Here is a 25,393-nt window from a genome sequence, read left to right as displayed (position 1 = left end):
CCCCATCTATTTGCCATGAAGTGATGCGACCAGATGCTGTGATCTTCGGTTTTTGAATGTTGAACTTTAAACCGGCTTTTTCACTCTCCTCTTTCACCTTCATCAAGAGGCTCTTTAGTTCCTTTTCACCTTCTGCCATAAGGGTGATGTCATCTGCATTTCTGAGGTTATTGATATTTCTTCTGGCAAACTTGATTCCAGTTTGTGCTTCATACAGCCTGGCATTTTGCATGAGGTACTCTGCATATAAGTTAAATAAGCAGGGTGATAATATACAATCTTGATGTACTCACTCAATTAATGTTAAAAAAAATATATCTACCTGGACCTGACCCCAGCTTATTGAATGGAAATCTTCAGTACTGAAATGGGGGAATCTGTATTATATAAAGTTTCTCAGATAATTTTTGACCTATATTTTGGAGATACTGCCAAGAGAGTTGAGGACATGGTTGCTCATGACCTCTGATTGCTTTTTCATGCTGTTTGATACCAATCTGGCTGCCCCTATTTCTTCCCAGCAGTTGACATGTAGGCTGCACTTTCCAGATCTCTTCAATGAGTTGTTAGAGCATCTGTCTTGCCTGTGGTCATCACACTTAATCTCTCCTTGCTGGCACTGTTAACACACTCCCGCTGGTGACATGCCAAGCTTGAGAGTAGCTAGAATAGCATCTTTGCTATGTCCTGGCTGTGCTCCAAGGCTTCATTCTTGGTCATTTTGTCTGACCATTTAATGCAAACTGTAGATCATAGATGACACTGGTCATCTGGTAGAGAGTTCAAGTAGCCAGAAGTATAGTCTCAAGAGGGTGGAAATCTCACAGTTATATTAGCTTGGACATGAGCATTACTGTGTAACACATTTAATTTGATTCAAAGTATATTTCCCACTGGGTATAATAACACTTAGCATTCTGACAACTTTTAATGCTATTTTAATTTATAGTCTTCTATTACTGTGTTGTATACATAGTTTATAGTGAGTTTCTTTGACCCCAGTTATCTTTTTCTTGGTTCTAAAAATTTTAAATATCACAAATGAAAGCAAGCATTTCTAAAATAACTAATTGATTTAAAAAATCAATATGTTAATTTGAAGATACATATTTTTACAAATATATATATTTGTATAATATTATATTTACATATAACATATACTTTTTATATATGAGTATGCATGAGTGTGTGCTAAGTCACTTCAGTCATGTCCAACTCTTTGCTACTCCATGGTCTATAGCCAGCCAGGCTCCTCTATCCATGGGATTCTCCAGTCAAGAATATTGGAGTGGGTTGCCATGCCCTTCTCCAAGGAATCCTCCCAACCCAGGGATCAAACCCATGTCTCTTGTGTCTCCTGCATTGGGAGGAAGGTTCTTTACCATTAGCCCTACCTGGAAAGCCCCAAAGTAACTAAGTATCTTTCCCTGAAATATTTCTTTAAGAGATAGAATGGAAGTTTAGCCCAGGCAGTCCAATTCCAGAACCTGGGCTCATCACACTTAAATAATACTTCTTTACTAATACTGCATAATCTCTTGCATATCTACTTGTGAGCATTCCCATAATGCAACATTTGGGCACCATAATTCTTCATGATCTTTGATGCCAATTAGCAACCATTGTAAGTGAAACTCTCCTGGAATTCTTAGCAGTACTTTCTAACATACATTCAGTTTTTCTGGCATACCCTCAAATGTAGTTACATGGAAATCAATTAGACCACTACATTTTCATATATTCAATAGTCTGATACATAAAAAGAAAATTAATAACCCATCTAAGAGATTGGTTTACATAGATTTCCAACCAGAATAAGCTGTCATCCCTCATTAGTAAAATCATGATGACTAAAAATTGGTTTTTAAAATTAAATCATAATTTTGTGTTCAGTTCAGTTCAGTCACTCAGTCGTGTCTGACTCTTTGCAACCCCATGAATTGCAGTATACCAGGCCTCTCTGTCCATCACCAACTCCCAGAATTCACCCAAACTCATGTCCATCAAGTCGGTGATGCCATCCAGCCATCTCGTCCTCTGTCATCCCCTTCTCCTCCTGCCCCCAATCCCTCCCAGCATCAGAGTCTTTTCCAATGAGTCAACTCTTCACATCAAGTGGCCAAAGTATTGGAGTTTCAGCTTTAGCATCATTCCTTCCAAAGAATGTCCAAGACTGATCTCCTTGAGGATGGACTGGTTGGATCTCCTTGAAGTCCAAGGAACTCTCAAGAGTCTTCTCCAACACCACAGTTCAAAAGCATCAATTCTTGGGTGCTCAGCCTTCTTCACAGTACAACTCTCACATCCATATATGACCACAGGAAAAACGATAGCCGTGACTAGATGAACCTTTGTTGGCAAAGTAATGTCTCTGCTTTTCAATATTCTCTCTAGGTTGGTCATAACTTTCCTTCCAAGGAGTAAGCGTCTTTTAATTCCATGGCTCAGTCACCATCTGCAGTGATTTTGGAGCCCCCAAAAATAAAGTCTGACACTGTTTCCACTGTTTCCCCATCTATTTCCCATGAAGTGATGGGACCGGATGCCATGATCTTCGTTTTCTGAATGTTGAGCTTTAAGCTAACTTTTTCACTCTCCTCTTTCACTTTCATCAAGAGGCTTTTGAGTTCCTCTTCACTTTCTGCCATAAATGTGGTGTCATCTGCATATCTAAGGTTATTGATATTTCCCCCGGCAATCTTGAGTCCAGCTTGTGCTTCCTCCAGCCCAGCATTTCTCATGATGTACTCGACATATAAGTTTGTGTAGATACTTGCATTTGCAGGTTATGTTTGTTGTAGTTTACGTTTGTTGTAGTTTACTATCTTCAACTTGTGACTACTAGTGGTTAATTATAAGTTCACTTGAATTTTTATATCATCATGAAAATTCATGCATTTGCTGAAACATGTAATCAAAATTCTGCATTGAATTAATTCAAGAGTCAGAATCTAGAACATTTTGTATAATTTACATGGTTTATATTGAAACTGCAGAGTTGGTCCCGTAAGCTCAGACCCTGCCCCTCATATATAACATTAAAGCAAACTATGTCCTAAACTCTTGAGATTTTCATTTTCTTACCTGTCATTGTATGATTATACAACGTATTATCATACAATGATAAGCTTTTTTCTCACTTGAGCTTTGAGTGAAATTGTTTCAAGTTATCACATATTGAGAAATATTTTCTTATACTTTATATTCATAGCATGGGCATATGAGTGAGTACACACACACACACACACACACACACACACAAAGTAGTCCTTACCTATGAATAGATTGGTTTCAGTAAGTATATTTGGAAAAGTGATTTTTAGAACCAGTGACAGCATCTCATAGGAATAGTGTTACGTTACTGCATGCATGCTAAATCACTTCAGTCATGTCTGGATGTTTGCAACCCTATGGACTGTAGCCCACTAGGCTCCTCTGTCCATGAGATTCTCCAGGCAAGAATACTGGAGTGGGTTGCCATGCCCTCTTCCTGAGGATCTTCCTGACCCAGGGACTGAACCCAGGTCTCTGATGTTTCCTGCAATGGCAGCAGTTTCTTTACTACTAGCCCTATTACATTACTATTCCAGTACAAAAAATGTTATTTACTCATATTTCAGTCCATTTTACTTATTGCTTTTATTGGATCATCCTTTCCCAATTTCCTCTCTAGACACTAGAAATATGTCTCTGTACCACTCACCTTAGGAGATCTTCCACTACTGTAACCCATGACAACCATGCTGTTTTCAATATACGCTATCAGCCAGCACAGTGGTATTCTATTAGAATAATTATGTAGATGTTAAGAAGCTATGTTTATATTTTCTTTTCTTTTGTTATATTCTTTTCCTATGTAGGCCATTACAGAGTATTAAGTAGAGTTCCCTGGGTTATATAGCAGATTCTTATAAGTTTATGGGTTTTTTTTTTTTCAAAATGATACATATCACTGTTTTGTTCTGAATTTTCAAATCTTGAACACTCAATAGTTGCTTAATGTTTTCAAAATAAGTAGAGTGTACAACAGTAGCACAAAACTGTAAGGTTTACTAAAACCAGAAAATATTAATCACAGAGTATATTCTGTTTATTATTCCAACTCAAGTTGCATTTGGTCCATTTATTATTATTTTCTGGTTGTCAGCATTGAAAGTAACTGAGAAGTGCACTTTATATTAACCATATTTTCAAGGAGTCACAATTAATTTAGAATTAGAAAACCCTTCTCAATTTAATCATTGGCACAGAGAAAATCAGCAAGTAAACTCTGGAAAGCTGGTATTCAGAATGCTGGTGAAAGGTTCTTTCTTTCTAAAGTGTAACCTGATTTTTAATAAATGTGTTTGCTTTGTGAGTAATCACTTTTTTAGTCAATGGGTCTCTGACTTAGTTTAGGTAACTATAACAAAATACCACGGACTGGGTGGCTTGAGCTACAGAACTGTATTTCTCACACTTTTGGAGCCTTGGAAGTCTAATATAGAGGCACCAGCAGAGTTGGTGCCTGGCGAGAGCTCTCTTCCTGGTTTGTGGATGACTGCCTTTTCACTGTCTCCTCCTATGCAGGGGAGAGGGAGCTCTAGTCTGTCTTCCTCATTTTATAAAACTGCTAATTCCATTATATGTGCACCACCCTCATGACTTGAGCTAATCTAGTTACTTCTCAAGGGTTCCACATCAAAATATTTTGATGTTACTTTAGGGGTTAGAGTTTCAACCTGTGAAGGTAGGAGGTAGGAGGAGTAGAAGGGGGTAGGGATACAAACATTCAGCCCATAAGAGTCCCTAATCGGAGAATGTGCATATGAGTTTCATCCACATGGGTTTCTATATTTTCGAAATTGGAATGCCTTAGAAAAGTCAAGCCTTCTCCAGTTTACTACAGTCCCTGCCACTCCCGACTGTCCTGCGCCTTGCTTAGTTCTCTTAAGGATGTGGTCTACTAAGTGTCTCTATATACCTGAATCATTGACTCTTGATCTAAATCATTTAATTTTTTAAAATGTATCAAGATTTTTACATTAAACTACCCTTTCAATTTCCTCCTATAGGATGGAGAACTTAATACGGGGAAGGAATCCCCCACAATATCAGAGAAGTCCTTGTAAAGAAGTTCGTGCAGCACTTCGGAAGAGGCCTGAAGAGGAGTGTAAGTATGTTTAATAGGATTAACTTTGTTCTAGATAGACTTAGGTGAGTAGCATAACAAAACTACAATGTTAACCTTTAAGTGATCGATCAAATAATAGAGGTATTTAACAAATACTTGTTGAATCTAATTGAAATTACTGTAAAAAATATATGGTACCTGGGTTTAGGCACTAAGAACATTGTTTTCTTTGTTTCTTGTGTATTTCAAAATGCTGTACTGATAATTTTGTTCTGTGTTCAAATGAGATTGGAAAAGGCCGCACAGTTTATCACATCTTTCTTAGACATATGTTCCATGAATATTGCTTCCAAAGAAGTTAACAAATTTTTAAATTTGTTTTAAATGAACATTTTCCAGTTTCGTTTGACCACAGTACTCTTTCAACCTTTAAAAAACAAAACAAAACAACAAGAAACCAAGGACTCTTTGAAAACCACAGCATTAGTCTAAAGAATAAATGTCTAGTGGCAAATATAAATCCATTGTTCAAAATGAAATATTTGAATTAATTGAATTTAGGAACAGATTTTGAACAAGGAGTCATGTATTCCCTCATAAAACCATTTTAATCCATCTTTAAGTTATCGAAATGTTACAATATATAATTGCAAATATCTTGTCTAAATGTTTCTAGTCTATAACATTGTTGGAGATGTTTTTATAATAATATTTGTATTTTAAGTTTATATGCTGACCCATAATTCTAGCTTTTCTCATGGCATTTGCATCTGGTTATTTTCAGGGAACTAAATCGCAATTCATTATGACAAAAATTTATCTGAATGATGTATTTTTACAGGAATTTACATTGTGTTAAGGATAGAGCTAATGCAGTGGATTCGTTGGCATAAACAATTTAGTAGACTTTTAAGGTTGTATTGGTATTTTAAATTAGTTTGAAGTACACTATTCTGGGTGAAGATCAAATATATTAAATCTGGGCACACTCATGGCAAGCAGTGTGTTTTTGTTTTCTTTCATTTTATTAGAAAGTCAATAGATCTGATTGGGTTGGCATCTATGTCATTCGATATAGTGTTTCATTTTGGTATACTTATAACTTCCAACATTATAAACAATATCCAAGTAAAACTAAAATTTGAAAGTGAAGATATAGTTAATGGGCATGTTAAAACAAAAACTGTTTGTAAAATGCAGACTCGTGCAGAAAACTATTGCTTCTTTATTGGGTTCACCAGGATTTCTCCTCTATGATGGTTTAACACAATCAACTTAGTCTCTGTTATAGTTCTGCAGGTTTTATTTAGAAACGTAGAAGGGGTTTTGCAAATAAAGCTATAGTTGATTCTCTTGGAGTCACATAGTATATTTAGTATATATAAAGTCATTTTTCAGGCCTGTTATACTGAGTTGGTCTAACCCAGAGGTTGAGCAGCTACAGTCCAAATATATCCTGATGCCTCTTTCTGTAATAAAATTTTACTGAAACACAGCCATCTCTGTTCATTTAGGAATTATGTATGGCTGCTTTCCACAACAAATGAAAAGTTGAGCAGTTGTGACAGAAACTATATGGTCCACAAAGCCAAAAGTATTTACCTGATTCTTTCCACAAAAAGGTTTTAAAACCCTTGTCTAGGTCAGTGGGTCTCAAAGTGTGGTCTCCAGACCAGCAACAGCACCTGGGAATGTGTCATTGAAACACAAATTTTAAAGTCTACAACCCACATCTACTGAATCCAAACAGCTGAGAGTCAAGTCCTATAATCTGTGTGTTTTGAAGAAGCCCTAGAGGAGATTCTGATGCAAGCTCAAACCTAAAAAACACTAGCCTAAGTCAAGTGATTGGCTGTAAGATGATATTAAATTACCATGGTTACAAAAGACTAATAATAATAATAGACATATTTCAGAGCTAAGTCTTTGTTGTTTAATGTAAGGTACATTTTAAAAAAACTATTTATTCTGTTATAACAAGCAAATCCTCAACAACTGATCATGGCAGTCAGGACAATTTTTGAAATATCACTACAGGAGCTCAACTGGATTGACTATGTTGTTGACCATGGAAGGACATAATGAGGAATGAGAAACATACAAAGTAATATTCTCTCGCATTATTCCCTGTTAGTTTAATACATAGTTCTTCTTGTCTTGTGTTGACTGCTGTTAATTCCCTAAGAATCCTCTTTTTTAGAATGAGAGCAATACAGTAGTTAATCAAGACATTAACTCTAAAGTTACACACAGGGATTTATTCTTTAATGTGACACAATATGATCAGATGCAGGACCCTGGGTATTATTTTCTTAATCTAAATGAGTCAGTCTGCTTATTTGAAAAATGAGGATAATTAAAGAGTCTTCCTTGAAAGTTTGTTTGGTGAATTAAGGACAATTTATATTAAGTATCTGGTATAGAACTTGGGATGTGGTGAGTTTTCTTCTTTCTTGCTTTTTTCCTCTTCATCTATTATTGCAGTGCTTATTTTCAGTTAACCATTTGAGGATAGCAAAGCATGTTTTGATCATAGAAATGAAAATATAGGGAAGTTATGACTACTATTTTTAGAAATAATAATAAACCATAAGGAACAGGTTGTAAACAAATGACACAAAGCTGGAATTCTTGCAGCAGTGTTAGATAGTAATTTCTGTTAGATAGTCATTTGTCTCATGGTCTTTCCTCATAATTCTACAAATTCAACATGGGATCTAGATCAAGACTTACAGGTCAGCTCCTGTGGAAAGCTGCCACCTTAGAAAATCATCATCAGAGATCAGATCAGTCGCTCAGTCGTGTCCGACTCTTTGCGAACCCATGAATCGCAGCACGCCAGGCCTCCCTGTCCATCATCAACTCTTGGAGTTCACTCAGACTCATGTCCATTGAGTCAGTGATGCCATCCAGCCAACTCATCCTCTGTCATCCCCTTCTCCTCTTGCCCCCAATCCCTCCCAGCATCAGAGTCTTTTCCAATGAGTCAACTCTTCGCATCAGGTGGCCAAAGTACTGGAGTTTCAGCTTTAGCATCATTCCTTCCAAAGAAATCCCAGGGCTGATCCCCCTCAGAATGGACTGGTTGGATCTCCTTGCAGTCCAAGGGACTCTAAAGAGTCTTCTCCACAGTTCAAAAGCATCAATTCTTCGGTGCTCAGCCTTCTTCACAGTCCAACTCTCACATCCGTATATGACCACAGGAAAAACCATAGCCTTGACTAGAGGAATCTTTGTTGGCAAAGTAATGTCTCTGCTTTTGAATATGCTATCTAGGTTGGTCACAACTTTCCTTCCAAGGAGTAAGCATCGTTTAATTTCATGGCTGAAGTCACCTTCTGTAGTGATTTTGGAGCCCCAAAAAAATAAAGTCTGACACTGTTTCCACTGTTTCCCCATCTATTTCCCATGAAGTGATGGGACCAGATGCCGTGACCTTTGTTTTCTGAATGTTGAGCTTTAAACCAACTTTTTCACTCTCCACTTTCACTTTCATCAAGAGGCTTTTGAGTTCCTCTTCACCTTCTGCCATAAGGGTGGTGCCATCTGCATATCTGAGGTTTTTGATATTTCTCCCAGCAATCTCGATTCCAGCTTGTGTTTCTTCCAGCCCAGCGTTTCTCATGATGTACTCTGCATGTGTTAAATAAGTAGGATGACAATATACAGCCTTGACGAACTTCTTTTTCTATTTGGAACCAGTCTGTTGTTCCATGTCCACTTCTAACTGTTGCTTCCTGACCTGCATACAAATTTCTCAAGAGGCAGATCAGGTGGTCTGGTATTCCCATCTCTTTCAGAATTTTCCACAGTTTATTGTGATCCACACAGTCAAAGGCTTTGACATAGTCAATAAAGTGGAAATAGATGCTTTTCTGAAACTCTCTTGCTTTTTCCATGATCCAGCAGATGTTGGCAATTTGATCTCTGGTTCTTCTGCCTTTTCTAAAACCAGCTTGAACATCAGGAAGTTCACGGTTCACATATTGCTGAAGCCTGGCCTGGAGAACTTTGAGTATTACTTTACTAGTGTGTGAGATGAGTGCAATTGTGTGGTAGTTTGAGCATTCTTTGGCATTGCCTTTCTTTGCAATTGGAATGAAAACTGCCCTTTTCCAGTCCTGTGGCCACTGCTGAGTTTTTCAAATTTGCTGGCATATTGAGTGCAGCACTTTCACAGCATTATCTTTCAGGATTTGGAATAGCTCAGCAGGAATCATCATAGAAAGTCAAATAAGACTGGCTTCCCTTTGCTGAGAATTGAAAGAATAGTGGAACTTGACTCTGACAATGTGTGTGTGTGATATCAGTCGATAGGATCCTCCAAATGCAAGGAAGCCCTCTTTCATTTGAAGTTTTGCAAACAAATTCTATTATTTGCTGAATAACAGAATTTATACTACTTTCTTTTATAATCATTTACAATATTTTCAATGTTAATATTGATATTAGGTCACCAGACATATTACTTTTAACCAGTTATTTCATGTAAGTTATATCTAGCTATGCTGCATTTAGCATAGCCAAGCAAATTTTCAAGAATCAAGTACAAATTTTCAAGAATCGAGTAAAAATTGATCCTTCAAAAAGGCAGACTTTTAAATATGCTCAAGTTACTTCCCATAAAAAAAACAAAAATAAAAACTTTGTCCTCAAAACCAAAGTACCATTCAGCTACAGCCCTACGTTCTCCTTCTGTCCCCAGGCAAACCTCTCTAAAGAGTCATCTATGCTCACTCCACTTACCCTCCTCTCACTCCTCCAAATCAATGCAGTCTGGCTCCTATTCAATCACTCTGCTGAGACAGCTTTTATTCAGACCAGCCATAATCTCTTCATGATGCTGTATTAATTTTATATTGCTTTGTAATAAATTACCACAAATTTACTGTCCTAAAAAACAGTTTATCTCAATTTCTTTGGATCAAGAATCCAGGTGGGGCTTAGCTAGGTTCTCTGCCTCAGAGCTTCACCAGGCTGACGTTTCATCATGAGCTCAGTAGGGGAAGAGGCCACTTCTAAACTTACTTAGGCTGTTGGCAGAATTTTCTTTCTTATGGCTGTATGACCAAGAGTCTAGATTTTTTTATGACCAAGAGTCTAGCTGAGGGCCACATTTAGGATCTAGAGATTTCCTGCAGTTCCTTGGTGTATGTACATTCTCAATACAGATGCTTACTTCATTATTTATACAAAATGTCAAAATATTCTTGTATTAACCAGTTTAGTAAAAATCATGATAATTAGTCAAGTTCTTGCTTTCATATTAGAAGTTATTGAACATGATTTAATGTCCATTTAATGTTCATTTTCCCTGATGACTCAAGGACAGTTTTGTAAATGTCAGTTCCTATCTAGAATTCTATCTGGGCGTCCCTCCATATCAGGTTGTCACCTTTCACTTTGCTGTGATTGCTCTTGCTTTTTATCTGTCTACCCCTTCTTTTGGGATTGTGTTTCCTATTTTAATGTTCTTGTTCAGAAACCATCCTTTTTAAGAATTTCACACTAAATATGTGTCAGTGAATCAAGGCTTGAAAACCAGTCAAGCCCTTGGATGATTTACAGTGAACAGGGTAGAGAAATAGGGAATACTAAATGCAATTAAGAAGTGGGGTACATTAATTTAAAAGATCCTAAGCCTACCCTTCTTCTCACTGACTTCATCTCAAGTTTGTGATGGGTCTCTGGATACTTGGATTCTTTACCAGGTTCCTGTTTCAAATTATGTCCCAGTGATTCCAGTATGGTGTAGATGACCTGGTGTTACTGTCAACTCATTCACTTGGTCAGGGCGCTTAGGCAGTGGTGGTGGGGGAGGGTTCATATTTGCTAAGGAAATTTGAAGTAACCCTTTACGGTGGTAGCACCGTGCTGTGTAGTTATAGAACTCGTACATGTGCGTAACAATGTCAGTGCACAGAGGAAGAGTTACTATCTTTTCCCAGGCTTCTGTTTATGCTAGGAGACTTCCTAGATGCCTCTAGAAAATACTCCCTATCCTTTCATTAGCCTAAATTGGTATACATCCCTATCCCTGTATCATCATTAGATACCATAAGAATGCTATATACTCATTGGCTTAAGCCTATTATACTGGGCCAATCACATTTAAGAGTTGGTTTAGTATTAAAAGTAATCCTAGATAATGTGGAGAAGGCAATGGCACCCCACTCCAGTACTCTTGCTTGGAAAATCCCATGGACGGAGGAGCCTGGTGGGCTGCAATCCATGGGGTCTCTAAGAGTCAGACACGACTGAGCGACTTCACTTTCACTTTTCACTTTCATGCATTGGAGAAGGAAATGGCAGCCCACTCCAGTGTTCTTGCCTGGAGAATCCCAGGGACGGGGGAGCCTGGTGGGCTGCCGTCTGTGGGGTCGCGCAGAGTCGGACACGACTGAAGTAACTTAGCATAGCATAGATAATGTAAGGTAATGAAAGTGAGGTAATGTATTTGCCATTTGGCCTAGTATAATGGAAAAGGTAAAATTACTCAACATTATATCCCATACTATTGCTTGTAGTATATATTTGTCTCTGTATACTTAGCTATCCCAAATTGTTTTAGAGCTAAGAATGGGAAAATAGAAACAGAAGAGATGGTACTTGGCAGATCAGGAATCTGAAAGTGAAAGTGTTAGTTGCTTAGTCATGTCTGACTCTTTGGACCCCATGAACTGTAGCCTGCCAGGCTCCTCTGTCCATAAAATTCTCTAGGCAAGAATACTGGGGTGGATAGCCATTCCCTTCTCCAGGGGATCTCCCCAACCCAGGAATTGAGCTCAGTTTTCCAGCATTGCAGGTATATTCTTTACCATCTGAGCCATTACGGAAGCCCCCAGTGATATTAAAGTGACTTCCAGGCCTCTATTTATCATGCAGAGCCCTTTTTTCCTATCTAAGCCCTATAATTTGTGGGCAGTTGTGTTTCCATTATCTTCAGTTGCTCTTTAGCTTTTCTTAAAATACAGTTTCCTTCTTGTTTGGAATGAAACTCATTTCCTCTACATCTCCCTTCCATTCCAGCCCTTCTTTTTGTCAAGCTTAATTATTGGCTATATTGTATTTTTTTGGGCTCCAAAATCACTGCAGATGGTGACTGCAGCCATGAAATTAAAAGATGCTTACTCCTTGGAAGGAAAGTTATGACCAACCTAGATAGCATATTCAAAAGCAGAGACATTACTTTGCCAACAAAGGTCCGTCTAATCAAGGCTATGGTTTTTCCTGTGGTTATGTATGGATGTGAGAGTTGGACTCTGAAGAAGGCTGAGCACCAAAGAATTGATGCTTTTGAACTGTGGTGTTGGAGAAGACTCTTGAGAGTTCCTTGGACTGCAAGGAGATCCAACCAGTCCATTCTGAAGGGGATCAGCCCTGGGATTTCTTTGGAAGGAATGATGCTTAAGCTGAAACTCCAGTACTTTGGCCACCTGATGCGAAGAGTTGACTCATTGGAAAAGACTCTGATGCTGGGAGGGATTGGGGGCAGGAGGAGAAGGGGACGACAGAGGATGAGATGGCTGGATGGCATCACTGACTCGATGGATGTGAGTCTGGATGAACGCCGGGAGTTGGTGATGGACAGGGAGGCCTGGCGTGCTGCGATTCATGGGGTTGCAAAGAGTCGGAGACGACTGAGTGACTGAACTGAACTGAACTGTATAGACGAGGCTGGGGCTCCTCAGTGGCTCAGTGGTAAAAAATCCACATGCAGTGCAGAAGCTGCAGAAGATGCAGGTTCAGTTCCTGAGTCTGGAATGTCCCCTGGAGAAGGGCATGGCAACCCACTCCAGGATTCTTGCCTGGAGAATCCCATGGACACAGGAGCCTGGCGGGCTATAGTCCATAGGGTCGCAAAGAGTCAGACACGACTGAACCGACTTAGCCCTCATGTACATAGATGAGGCTGTAGGATCTCAGACTTGTTAAATAATTCATGCAGTGTCACACAACCAGTCAGTGCCAAAGCTGGGATGCAAATGTTAAGTTTGACTCCAGAAGCTATCTTATTCCTACTGTTCCATGTTATATGCCTACACACAGTATTCTATGCTCTCATTTTAGCTCTCCAGGATTTAGATCAGATCAGATCAGTTGCTCAGTCATGTCTGACTCTTTGTGACCCCATGAATCGCAGCACGCCAGGCCTCCCTGTCCATCACCAACTCCCGGAGTTCACTCAGACTCATGTCCATTGAGTCAGTGATGCCATCCAGCCATCTCATCCTCTGTCATCCCCTTCTCCTCTTGCCCCCAATCCCTCCCAGCATCAAAGTCTTTTCCAATGAGTCAACTCTTCGCATGAGGTGGCCAAAGTACTGGAGTTTCAGCTTTAGCATCATTCCTGCTAATTCTTAAAAAACATTTTAAGCATAAATTATCATATAAAGAAAGGTTTATAACATGTGCATGTAGCTTAAAGAATTAGAAACTAGCACTCATGTATCTAAAACATCAGAGTTGCTGAATTACAGATTCCTACTCAACTCTGTTTATCTCTTTAATTTGGCATATCCATTCTAGAAAACTAGTCTTTCCTACTTCTCATTTCTGAGGTCTTTCTTTACAGTGACCATTTCTTAAGTCCTACAAAAAAGTCAAAGGAATAATGTACATGATTTTCATACCAGGGGACTCAAAAGAAACAAATGGTCAGTGATTTCTTATTAGCTTGAAAATATTATTTGTTTGATTTTTGTATTAATATCTTAGATTGTGACTATACAGTATCATAACAAAGAAACAAAGTTGCATTTTTAACTTGAATTTTATCAGCAAGTTTGAAATTAATACATGTTACTCACTAATAGTTTGGGCATGATATTATAAAGATAAGATTAAAGAGAGATTAGATTAAATTAGATTCATAGCCTGAACAATCTTAGGCTAATTAAAAAATTGAAATCAAGCTCATGCAAGCTTACTACAAAATTGGTATATTTTAGATAACTTTTCTATTCAAGGTGGTAACAGAAATTCAGGCAGAAATATGTCTTGAATTCTTCTCTGGAATATCCATAGGTTTAAACCAGCTTTCTCAGTTATCAGCAGTTATATTTATCCCAAGACTATATGTTAAGATATAATTTTAGAAAAAATCCACTAGCACTAATTTTACTGGCACCTCTGGCTTAGCAAGCCATTCATTTGAATTAGGGCTTGAATCATCACTGGATTTTTAAAATGCAAATTCCTTCAAGGGTAACACTAGTTAAATCTTAGGACTCTCTAACATAAAAGTGATTTTAGATCACTAATCTCAGCAAAGGGCTTCCTTGGCGGCTCAGAGGTTAAAGCGTCTGCCTGCAATGCAGGAGACCTCGGTTTGATCCCTGGGTAGGGAAGATCCCCTGGAGAAGGAAATGACAACCCACGCCAGTATTCTTGCCTGGAGAATCCCATGGACGGAGGAGCCTAGTGGGCTACAGTCCATGGGGTTGCAAAGAGTTGGACACGACTGAGCGACTTAACTAACTAACTAATCTCAGCAAAGAATCAAATCTTGAGAGAACTTTGGATGCTCAGAAAGAAAAAGGAAAGGTCAAAAAATGGTTATATAGGTGAGGAGTTTGAAAACAAATTCACTTGCTACGTATTTTTGCTAAGGGTTTGTTCTGTTATCTGGTGAAAGACATTTTCACATAAAATTTCAGTCCTTTCTACATTCTTGCATTTATTTCAGTAGTAACTACTGTACTAATTTATTCTTCCTTTGTGAAAGGTTCTTCTTCTCTCCTTGGCAGATGACAGGAAAGAACGCCCTTCTATTGGTCCCTGAAACACTGTGCACAGATTAACAATGCAGTAACTACAGCACAGTATTTTACCATTTGCTTGCATGTTTATTTCCTCCTATTTGGGTTCTAAGTTGCTTAAGAGCAGACAGATACATCTTAATCATTTATCTACCACTAGCATTAAGCATATTATTTGATATACAATTATCACTCTAATAAAAGTTTACCCCCCCAAATTAACAAACTATAAATGATGAAACTCAATTCATGCCATGATATTTATTGGAGTCTGTGCCCGTGTGTGCTAAGTAGCTTCAATTGTGTCCAAGTTTTTTGTAACCTTATGAACTGTAGCCCGTCCGGTTCGTCTGTCCATGGAGATGTGCCAGGCAAGAATACTGGAATGGATTGTCATGTCCTCCTCCAGGGGATCTTCCTGACCCAGGGATCAACCCGCATCTCTTATGTCTCCTGCGTAAGCAGGCAGGTTCTTTACCACTAGCACCACCTGGGAAGCCCCTATTGGAGTTCAAAGGAATCCAATAAATAACTTCAGTTTTCCAGAATAATTTTGGAACCAATTAAGGTATTGACAAGATGTCAGGAAGTTAGAGATCAAGCATCAATTTCATTACTTTTAAAAGCTGGATAGGAGGACATAGCTGAGATGTTTGACAACAATCGACTTCTCACTACAAATGCATACTTAACCCAAATGCATACTTAACTCAGCCACAGCAGTTCAGGAATACCATGGGCCTGCTCATGTGGGGAATTCCTCCTACAAAATGTATAGCATTGAGAAACAGATCAGTGTACTTTGTCTTCCCTAAAGCAGGTTCACCCCAAAGAAAGATGGAGGAAGGGGCTGGCTTACACATGTCAAATTCTGCAAAATTTACAAATAAGGTAAATCACTGCATTTTCTAGTAAGAGTTAGGAAAGAGATAAGAGGTCTATAGTGCTGGAAAAATCTCTCCACACAGAAAATGAGTGAGTGGAGAAATATCTCTACTTGCAATGTTGCTTATAATTTTTATGTCTTAAGCTACAGAGCTTAAACATTAAACCATTAGACAACTAGAGGGGAATTAATCAGGGCAATCTCTCCCAGATACAAACTGCTATTCTTTCATGACCTCTTCTGGTATCATTGGGGGCAGAGAGGTGAAGAAATGTAGATTTAACTCCAAGACCACTGTAAACCAAAGTCTTAACACTTCATGTTCTACTTATTATCCAAATAATGCTCTACATGATTAGCAAGGTTTCTGCAATATGATTAAACTACATTCATTTATCCAACAAATATCTACTGTTTGAGTGCACATGTGTGTCTGTCTCCCTGTTCTGGGTGTTTGTGATACATAGTGACAAAAAATTTAAAAATCAAAAAAGGCAAACATTTCTAGTCTCAACAAAGTTATGCTCTTGTTGGGGAAAACAGACATTAAACAAAATAAGTAAGTTATAATCCATAGAAGGTGATTCATGTTGTGGAACAAAGAGCAAAGTTAAAGGGTTTATGATTAGATAGAGATTTGAGAGCATTTTAAGTAGGAAGACCAGAATATGTAGAACTTCACAAATAGATAAAGGAGTTAGCCACACCAGTTTAAACTCTTTGACTCCTGTATTTAAATTTAACTGGAAGAACCCTCCCATCCAGAGGTTAATTTTGGCATCATGCATAGTTGGGCATAACTGAGTTACTAAAACTTTCACTTTTTTTCCCATGCAATATTTTCAAACCTTTAAAAATTGTTGCCTTTTTGAGTGCCAGATATGGGCTGAATGTGAGTCTGACTAATGGTGTGGTTTCAACAAAGTCTGATGAGCAAATGTCTTTAGTTCTAGAACCCTAGTGCCTTTTGCCACGTGTAGTGCTATGGAATTGCTTGTTGTTGTTAGTCGCTCAGTCATGTCTGACTCTTAGGATTCAATGAACTGTAGCCTGACAGGCTCCTCTGTCCATGGGAGAGGCAAGAATACTGCGGTGGGTAGCCATTCTCCTCTCCAGGGGATCATCCAAACTCAGGGATTGAACCCAGGTCTCCTGCTTTGCAGTCAGATTCTTTACCATTTGAACCACCAGGAAGACCATGGAATTGCTTAGACCTTTATACCTGCTGGCATTGTCATCTGTTTCATCTAGAGAATTAACCTCAGCACATTCCTGGCCTAAATTAGCTGTTGTTTCTTCAGAAATATGTACCTCTAGGGACTTAATGAGGCTAAGTGTCTGTTCTTTCAAGAAACTTTCTTTCTTCAACATTGGATTGTTCTGGGAAGGCCTTGAGTGGAATCTCTGTATTATCTTTTTCACAGAAGTAAAGTAGGCACTTAGTGCTTCATATCTTTCTATTGTCTTACTGATTTTAGGTTAATGTTGCCAGATAGAATACAAGTTCACTTCAGTCGCTCAGTTGTGTCGGACTCTTTGCGACCTCATGAGCTGCAGCACACCAGGCCTCCCTGTCCATCACCAACTTCTAGAGTCCACCCAAACCCATGTCCATTGAGTCAGTGATGCCATCCAGCCATCTCATCCTCTGTTGCCTCTTTCTCCTCCTGTCCTCAATCTTTCCCAGCATCAGGGTCTTTTCAAATGAGTCTTCTCTTCGCATCAGGTGGCCAAAGTATTGGAGTTTCAGCTTCAACATCAGTCCTCCCAATGAACTCCCAGAACTGATCTCCTTTAGGATGGACTGGTTGGATCTCCTTGCATTCCAAGGGACTCTCAAGAGTCTTCTCCAACACCACAGTTCAAAAGCAACAATTCTTTGGCAAGGCACCTGGATAAATTTGAATTCATATACACAACAAATACATTTTTGTATCTTGTTTAACATTTAGAGCACATTTAAAATGAAAATATTATTCTTTATCTGAAACTCAGATAAGGGTGTTTGGATTCTACAGAAAAACAGAAATAATAGGATGTATATATAGTGTGTGTGTGTGTATTTTAAAGGAATTGGCTCACCTGATTATTTTGGCTGGCAAGTCCAAAATCTTCAGGCTGAAGAACCAAGAAGAAACTGATATATAAAAGTCCATCTGTTAGCAGAATTTCTTCTTTCTTTGGAAAAGTCAGGCATTTTCTAGAAATAACTTCAACTGATTGGATGAGGCTCACACTCATTATGGCTTCCCAGATGGTGCCAGAGGTAAGGAATCTGCCTGCCAATGCAGGAGACACAAGAGACATAGATTCAGTCCCTGGGTCGGGAAGATGTGGGGAGTAGGAAATGACAACCCACTGCAGTATTCTTGCTGGAAATTTCCACGGACAGAAGAGTCTGGCATGCCACAGTCCCTGGGTTGCAAAGAGTCGGACATGACTGAGTGCACATGTACGCACACACTCCTTATGGAGGGTAATTGGTTTTACCAAAATTCTACTAATTTAATATAAATCTCATCCAAAAACACCCCCACAGAAGCCTCCAGAATACTGTCTGACCAAATATTTAGGCATTGTGGCCCAATCAGTTTGACCTGGAAAATCAACCATTACAGTGTCTTTTTTTTTTTTTATTTCTAAATCTGACAACTCTATTTCAGGGGTCTGAACTGAGTTTCTAAGAATTTAAATTGTTCCTATGTTGATCTATTTCTTTCTTTTTTTTTTGTCCACAAGTCGGCCTTGACTTGGGGTGCTGAGTGCAGGACCTCCCTGTGCACTTCTGAGGGGCCCTTCTTTCTCAACCAGGGGGCCGGGCCACCATAGAAGGAGACTTCCGGAGGCTTTGGCGTCTCCTGGGTCTATTGATCTATTTCTTTCTTTAATAATGTAAAACTATAACTATTTCCTAGTACTTTGGTTTTTAGGTTTTCACTGCTTTTGGACTCAAATATATTTTTTGTAATATATTTTCCTAAACTTCATCTCATGAGGTCTTCGGTATGAGAGCTATTAAATCAATAAATTCTGAGTCTTTCAAAAGAATTCACTATTCAAAGAAATCATATTCATCCTCACTTGTCTGGGTTGGATAATCACACTGAGGGAGAAATTTCCCGTGAAATCAGGATCAAAATCAAGCCGAGACTCCACCTCTTATTGTTCTGCATGCCTTTTCCTGCGATATGTCTCCTTTGAAAAGAAGTGCAAGTGAAAGTTGCTCAGTCGTGTCCGACTCTTTGCAACCCCATGGACTGTAGTCTGCTAGGCTCCTCTGTCCATGGAATTCTCCAGACAAGACTACTGGAGTGGATAGCCGTTCCCTTCTCCAGGGGACGTTCCCAACCCAGGGAATGAACTCAGATCTCCCTCATTGCAGATGAGTTCTTTACAGTCTGAGCTACCAGGGAAGCCCTGGATCTTCCTTTAAACAGATAACTGTATAAATTTCTGGAGTGTTTCCTTAGGGTAAGACAATGCCTATACCTTCACTTATAATGATTTTGTCACTTTGAAACTCACCTAATAATGCTTTAAATATACTTTTCTATCCTTAAATTTGTCCAGATTTTGTGGATGCTTTGGTATTGTGTCCGCTTTCTTTGAGTTGTAGTTCCCAGTTGCTGTCATTCTGGAGTCTTTATCTACAGCTTTGAAAGGCTACATCCTCTGTAGTTTCTCAGACCCTGCCATCTCTTGGGAATTCATTCCAGATTGCTCTCTGAAATTCTGTCTCTGCTTTGATTAGATTTCTTTAGGCTACAGTCATAACTGTTTGACTTGGTACAACTGAAATATCTCTTGCTTTTCTACTTTCTCTTTTAAAATTCATCAGAGCTAGGTCTATCTGTTTATTTTTAATATTTGATTCTCTTGGCCTGAAAGTTCCCATTTTCTTCTCCCTGTCTGTCTAATATATCCTATAAAATCTCAATATTTCTCCTAAGGAAAACTCTCTGTTCCTCCAATGTAATTAGTCAGTTTTTCTTTATTTTGTTTTTATTTTTGTATTTCTTCTGTTATAATAATAAAGCTAAAACATGTTCCTTTTCATACCATTCCAATTCCCCCTGGATACCTTAACAAACTCAATTCTTACAGACCAGGTGCTCCAAACAGACTTTATTATTTCTGTGTGTGGCCTTTATATATGCAGTCATTTCAATGACACATTTGTGATCTTTCTCAATTCCGCCTAGGAGAGGACAGATTCTCTTCATTATAGGGACTCCTTGTTACTTTTCATTTGTTTGCTAATCAAATGCACTACTCTTCTGTGGGAACATCCACATTGAGAGTTCTCTGATTTATAAGGCCATGGACAGTGCTTATGTGAGGATCAAGCCCAGAGCTCGAGGTCTAACTGCAACAGCTTAAACACTGTGGCCAGTGCCCAATACAATCATCAAGGTCAATATAGTGTTGATAAAACAGCCCCATCTGCACAAAAACAACCATTTGCTCGGGAATAAGAGTGCTGTGAGTTGCAGAAACCCCCCAATCAAATCTTACATATCCTACTTGCTAATACTGAAAGACCATGACTCCATGCCCTGGTCCCATCAAAAACTTTTCCAAGTGCCATTTGCATCACCAAAATTTACTTTTTGCCTACTTATTTTTATTACTGATAAAACTGACATTGGAGGATGTGGCTGATGTGCCTGGCCCCCATAATCTTCCTAAGAATTAGCTCATGTAACTTCATTCCATGGGGCATATTGATGTATAGGTGGAAACTTGCAGGGCAAAACCAGATGTCCTAGGCTGGTGCTAGGAGGGAAGAGAGGGGTTCTGAACACAGCATCTGTGCCCAATTCTTCTTCAGCGTGTGTTAAGTCGCTCCAGTCATGTCTGACTCTTTGTGACCCCATGAACTGCAATCTGCCAGGCTCTTCTGTCTATGGGATTCTCCAGGCAAGAATACTGGAGTGGGGTCCCATGCTCTCCTCCAGGGGATCTTCCCAACCCAAGGATCAAACCCACATCTCTTAGGTCTCCTGCACTGGCAGGAGGGCTCTTTACCACTAGCGCCACCTGGGAAGTCCTCTGAGACCACAGAGCTATCTACAAAAGCAGGGTCCTGCTCAGGATACTCTTGGCTGCAGAAACAGACACACACCCCGGTCCGCCAGCTCTGCACACAGCTCTAAGGCCACATGTGAATGGGTGCTATATCCCTGTTCTATGGGGGACCAGCCTGACCTGCTCTCATGGGCAGACCTGGAGAACATTGCAGTAGGGGGATCTTCTGGGGAGATGACATGGATCCTGACCAAGCAGGCCCAAGTTCAAGGCTTCCTGGCCTCAAACCATAGACCTGGACTCCCAGAGCCACCTTCCTAAGGGCCGGGGGTCCCTCTGAGAGACCCCTGGCACATCCACTTGCTGCCTCCATCAGTAGACATGGGAATCAGCTCTCCAGGGAGTCCGGATGCAGATAGCCACTCGGGGTGATGAGAAGGGAAGCCCCCAGCAGCTGGTCAGTGGAAGGCGATGTGGACCCAAAATGTCTTCTTCAGAACTTACCAATCAGATAACCCCATCCACATCCCTGGAAAGGAGACAGTGGGGCAAGAGGTCAGGAAGTTTAGGGCAAATGTCTCCTCATGTAATCCTTAGAAGTGGGCAATATGTCTATCTCCTCCTATAGCACTCCTATGGCACTCAAAAACCATGAACCAGTTCTGGCAGATGCTCTTATGGGTTATCTCTACTGTGATGTGACTGCTTTTCAGTATCTAGAACTCCTGTTTCAGAATGAAAGGCCAACGCCAAGAGAGCATCCTCACTGGAATGGGAAGGTACTTACACAATGGCAATAACCTCTCCAAAGAAATTCCTTCATAAAATCTCTTTCTCTTTCAGTGCACTAATACTTTTTATAATAAATCATTGATCTGACTGGAAGGAGAGGGTATCCAAAAATCACAGAACATAAGCTTAGCTTCATAGATCAGATAGGTGTAGTTCAGAACACAGGTTCTAGAGCCAAGCTGCCTACAAGTGAGTGACAAGCTTACTACCTCTGATCTATATGACATTGTTCTATATATGGAAAAAGTAAGTGCTTTTACAAAATAAAAGTTCTAAATGCAAACAATGTATATTTTCCCCCTTGGAAATTCTCTGATTTTATTAGTTTAAAGAAAACATAATTATTTAATTAGAGCATGCTATCTTAGAAAGAGTTACCTTAATTTATTTTCATTGTACACAAAGAGTATTTGTACTCAAAGATTTTTAAATGGTATCTCCATTACTAGAGAGGCCAAAGGAAAGATTACATTTTACATGTTTCAATTATTAGAATTGACAGTGTGTCCATATGATATAAAGGCAAGAAAATTTTCACATCAGTACTTTTTAAATTCATTCACATACAAAAATCAGGCATTGTGTTGTTTCATTTTGTGTGAATTTAAAACTCCTGTCATCAAGACCAAAGCTAAATGCATGCATGCTTATTTGCTAAGTCATGTCCGACTCTTTGGCAACCACATGGACTGTAGCCTGCCAGGCTCCTCTCTCTATAGGATTTCCCAGGTAAGAATACTGGAGTGGGTTGCCATTTCCTTCTCCAGGGAATCTTCCCAACCCAGTGATCAAACCCATGACTACTGCATTGGCAGGCAGATTCTTTTACCACTGAGCCACCAGTGAAACCCCAAAACTAAATACTTCCTTTTTAAAATTTTTAATATGTATGTATGTATGTATTTGTCTGTGCCAGGTTTTAGTTGCAGCATGTGGGGTCTTTAGTTGGGGCCTGCAAACTCTTAGTTATGGCATGTGGGATCCAATTCCTAAACCAGGGATCAAACCCAGTTCCCTGGCATTGGGAGTGCTGAGATTTAGCCACTGGAGCACCAGGGAAGTCCTTCCTTTTTAATTTTAAAAGCAGAACTATATGTGACTTTTTGTGCCATTTGGCTGCACGCCTGAAGATTGAATAATGTTACCTATCTGCTTCCAGGTCTTCACATACCATGTTTAATCAAGAACCTATTTTTACTTGTAGCATTTGACATGTCACATGCCCATCAGTTTACTGTCAGGCAAGATAGAGCACATCATAAAGTACATCAGTTCTTATTGCTCTCTTTTAAAGTCAAGCACTACAGATGACAGTAAACATGACAGCTTTTGTGATCAGCAACATTTTTGCTGGCATCCTGTTATTAATAATACTGTGCCTTGACAGTATTACTAGGAATAATCCACGTTGGAACAATGGTTCCTGCATCATTGACTGCAAAATGATTTCTAAGCTTTTTTCAAGGCTTTTTTGTTTTTCAGGTTTTGTTTTTTTTTTTTCTCCCATTAGGCCAAACACTTAACTAAATTTGTTATAAAATTAACTGGAAAGGGGAAAAAGAGAAAAGAGATTGTTAAAGGCTCACTCTAATTCTTGACTCAAAAGCTGACTGTAATTGAGAGGTGAACTTCAAAATATATAAAGAATGAAAAAATTTTGATTGAATATGTAATTATAGCACTTGGAAAACATATTAATAACATGAATATTTCTGATGATTTATGAAGTGTAGGTGGTATTCTAGGCATACTATAATATGTGCTTAATAGCCATAATGACTTTTCTCTGTTTAAAAAAAAATCAGAGACAGTCAGAAAAGGGTGAGCAGTTTTATGACCAGTCATTATCCAGACATGTTTTCCTCTCCTAGGACCAATTGCAATGTTTATTACATAAATGTAACATATTTCTAGTACCGTGTATTATCCACACCATCATTAAGCAAAGTTCATGAGGTGGCTTGTTCCAAGCTCAATGATCCATCTGCACAGACTCCAGCCTTCAGTTATGTAGTGCTTTCAGTTCTTGTGATCACCTAAGAGTCTGAAAACACCAAAGCTTTTGAATAAATCTTACCTCTGATTCACAAACTGCCTTACACTTTTACCTGTCCTGATTTGCTTTATTTTGAAAACTCTCATGGAAATGAGTCTCTCTGGAATTACTTATTAAGATTATAAGTGGTTAAAAATAAATTATATACTTTCTCTAATTGTTTAATGCTTCAAGATAAAAAAATCTCATTTCACTTGCTCCTTTTTTTGCTAAAAAAAGAGTTGTTGCTCAATTTTTCTATTTCACTATAAATTCTAAGTGCTTTTGATAAACTTTTAGATAAGACCATGTGGATTTAAGAGGAGGTTATATTTTAGTCTTGAATTGTACTAACTCTAGCTTCTCCATGGGCTTCCCAGGTGGCACAGTGGTAAAGAATTTGCCTAACCATGCAGGAGACTGAAGAGATACAGGTTCCATCCCTGGATCAGGAAGATACCCTGGAAAAGGAAATGGCAACCCACTCCAGTATTCTTGCCTGGGAAATCCCATGGACAGAGGAGCTTGGTGGGCTATAGTCCATGGGGTTGCAAAGAGTCAGACATGACTGAGCACACACACACTAGTTTGTCTAAGGATGGCATAACCTTAAAGTCCTTAAAAGATATATCACTCGTTACATATCTACATATCTATTCCAATAATAAATTCAAATCTCTGATCTTTAGGATTCCAAAAGATTATATAAATTATTACTTCAAATTCCTAAAATTACACAACTGTTTTTATGTGTATGTACACATATATATCGTTTGTATAATGTATGTGTTAACATATAATAACTTAATTTTGAGATGTACCTTTGAAATAGCATAAAAACACTCAATAGTAAAAGACTATTAACATAGAAGTATAGATAGATAGATGATAGAGATAATCATGCTTTGGATTTAATCACTATTCTTTATTTATTGAAAGGTCTTTTGTTTCTTTTCTAAACTTGGAAAAGTATAGAATTTGGTCACTGATAAACTTTACAGGTATTTTAGGTTGTACATTATGTGAATTAACAAATTAACCCCCATTAAGAATTCTGCAGGCTTTCCAGGTGGCCCTAGTGGTGAAGAACCACCCTTCCAGTGCGGGAGGCATAAGGAACTTGGGATCAATCCCTGGGTTGGAAATAACCCCTGGAGAAGGAAATGGCAACCCTTCCCAGTATTATTGCCTGGAGAATTATATGGACAGAGAAGCCTGGAGGGCTACAGTTCGTAAGGTCACAAAGAGTTGGACACAACTGACGTGACTTAGCACGCTCAAGAGTTCTGCATCAGACTTAATGTGCTTCGTTTAAACAAAGAATATGTGCGACTTCTAGTTTTGCCCTGTAGTCACCTTTCCAGGGAAGCAAAGAGATACATCACATACTAAATCACAGTAAATGTTAGTCCTAAAATGAGACCTTTTCATACTGTTCATGGGGTTCTCAAGGCAAGAATACTGAAGTATTTTGCCATTCCCTTCTCCAGTGGACCACATTTCGTCAGTGCTCTCCACCGTGACCCATCCGTCCTGGGTGGCCCTACACAGCATGGCTCATAGTTTCACTAAATCCATGAACATCCACATCTTCAAGCTGGATTTAGAAAAGGCGGAGGAACCAGAGATCAAATTGCCAACATCCACTGAATCATCAAAAAAGTAAGGGAGTTCCAGAAAAACATCTACTTCTGTTTTATTGACTATGCCAAAGCCTTTGACTGTATGGATCACAGCAAACTGTGGAAAATTCTGAAAGAGATGGGAATACGAGATCA

General features: G+C 38.9%; 1 protein-coding gene across 15 annotated transcripts in view; it reads left to right on the top strand.

The window, feature by feature from the left end:
* The window catches only part of LRRC7 (leucine rich repeat containing 7), a 622,091-nt gene that overhangs the window by 117,750 nt on the left and 478,948 nt on the right, over nt 1–25,393 (top strand). For all 15 annotated transcript variants that reach the window (XR_003510334.1, XR_003510333.1, XM_027536916.1 and 12 more), the window contains exon 2: nt 5,055–5,152. Coding sequence is in view for 12 of the 15 variants with exons in the window: in XM_027536916.1 (XP_027392717.1) it covers nt 5,055–5,152 (98 nt within the window). In the remaining 3 variants the exon portion in view is untranslated. The remainder of the gene's footprint in view (nt 1–5,054; nt 5,153–25,393) is intronic.

This window comes from Bos indicus x Bos taurus, chromosome 3 (genome assembly GCF_003369695.1).
Source record: "Bos indicus x Bos taurus breed Angus x Brahman F1 hybrid chromosome 3, Bos_hybrid_MaternalHap_v2.0, whole genome shotgun sequence".
In the NCBI taxonomy this organism is placed as follows: domain Eukaryota; kingdom Metazoa; phylum Chordata; class Mammalia; order Artiodactyla; family Bovidae; genus Bos; species Bos indicus x Bos taurus.
Note: the sequence above shows the minus strand (reverse complement) of the source record. Positions and strands in the feature narration are given on the sequence as shown.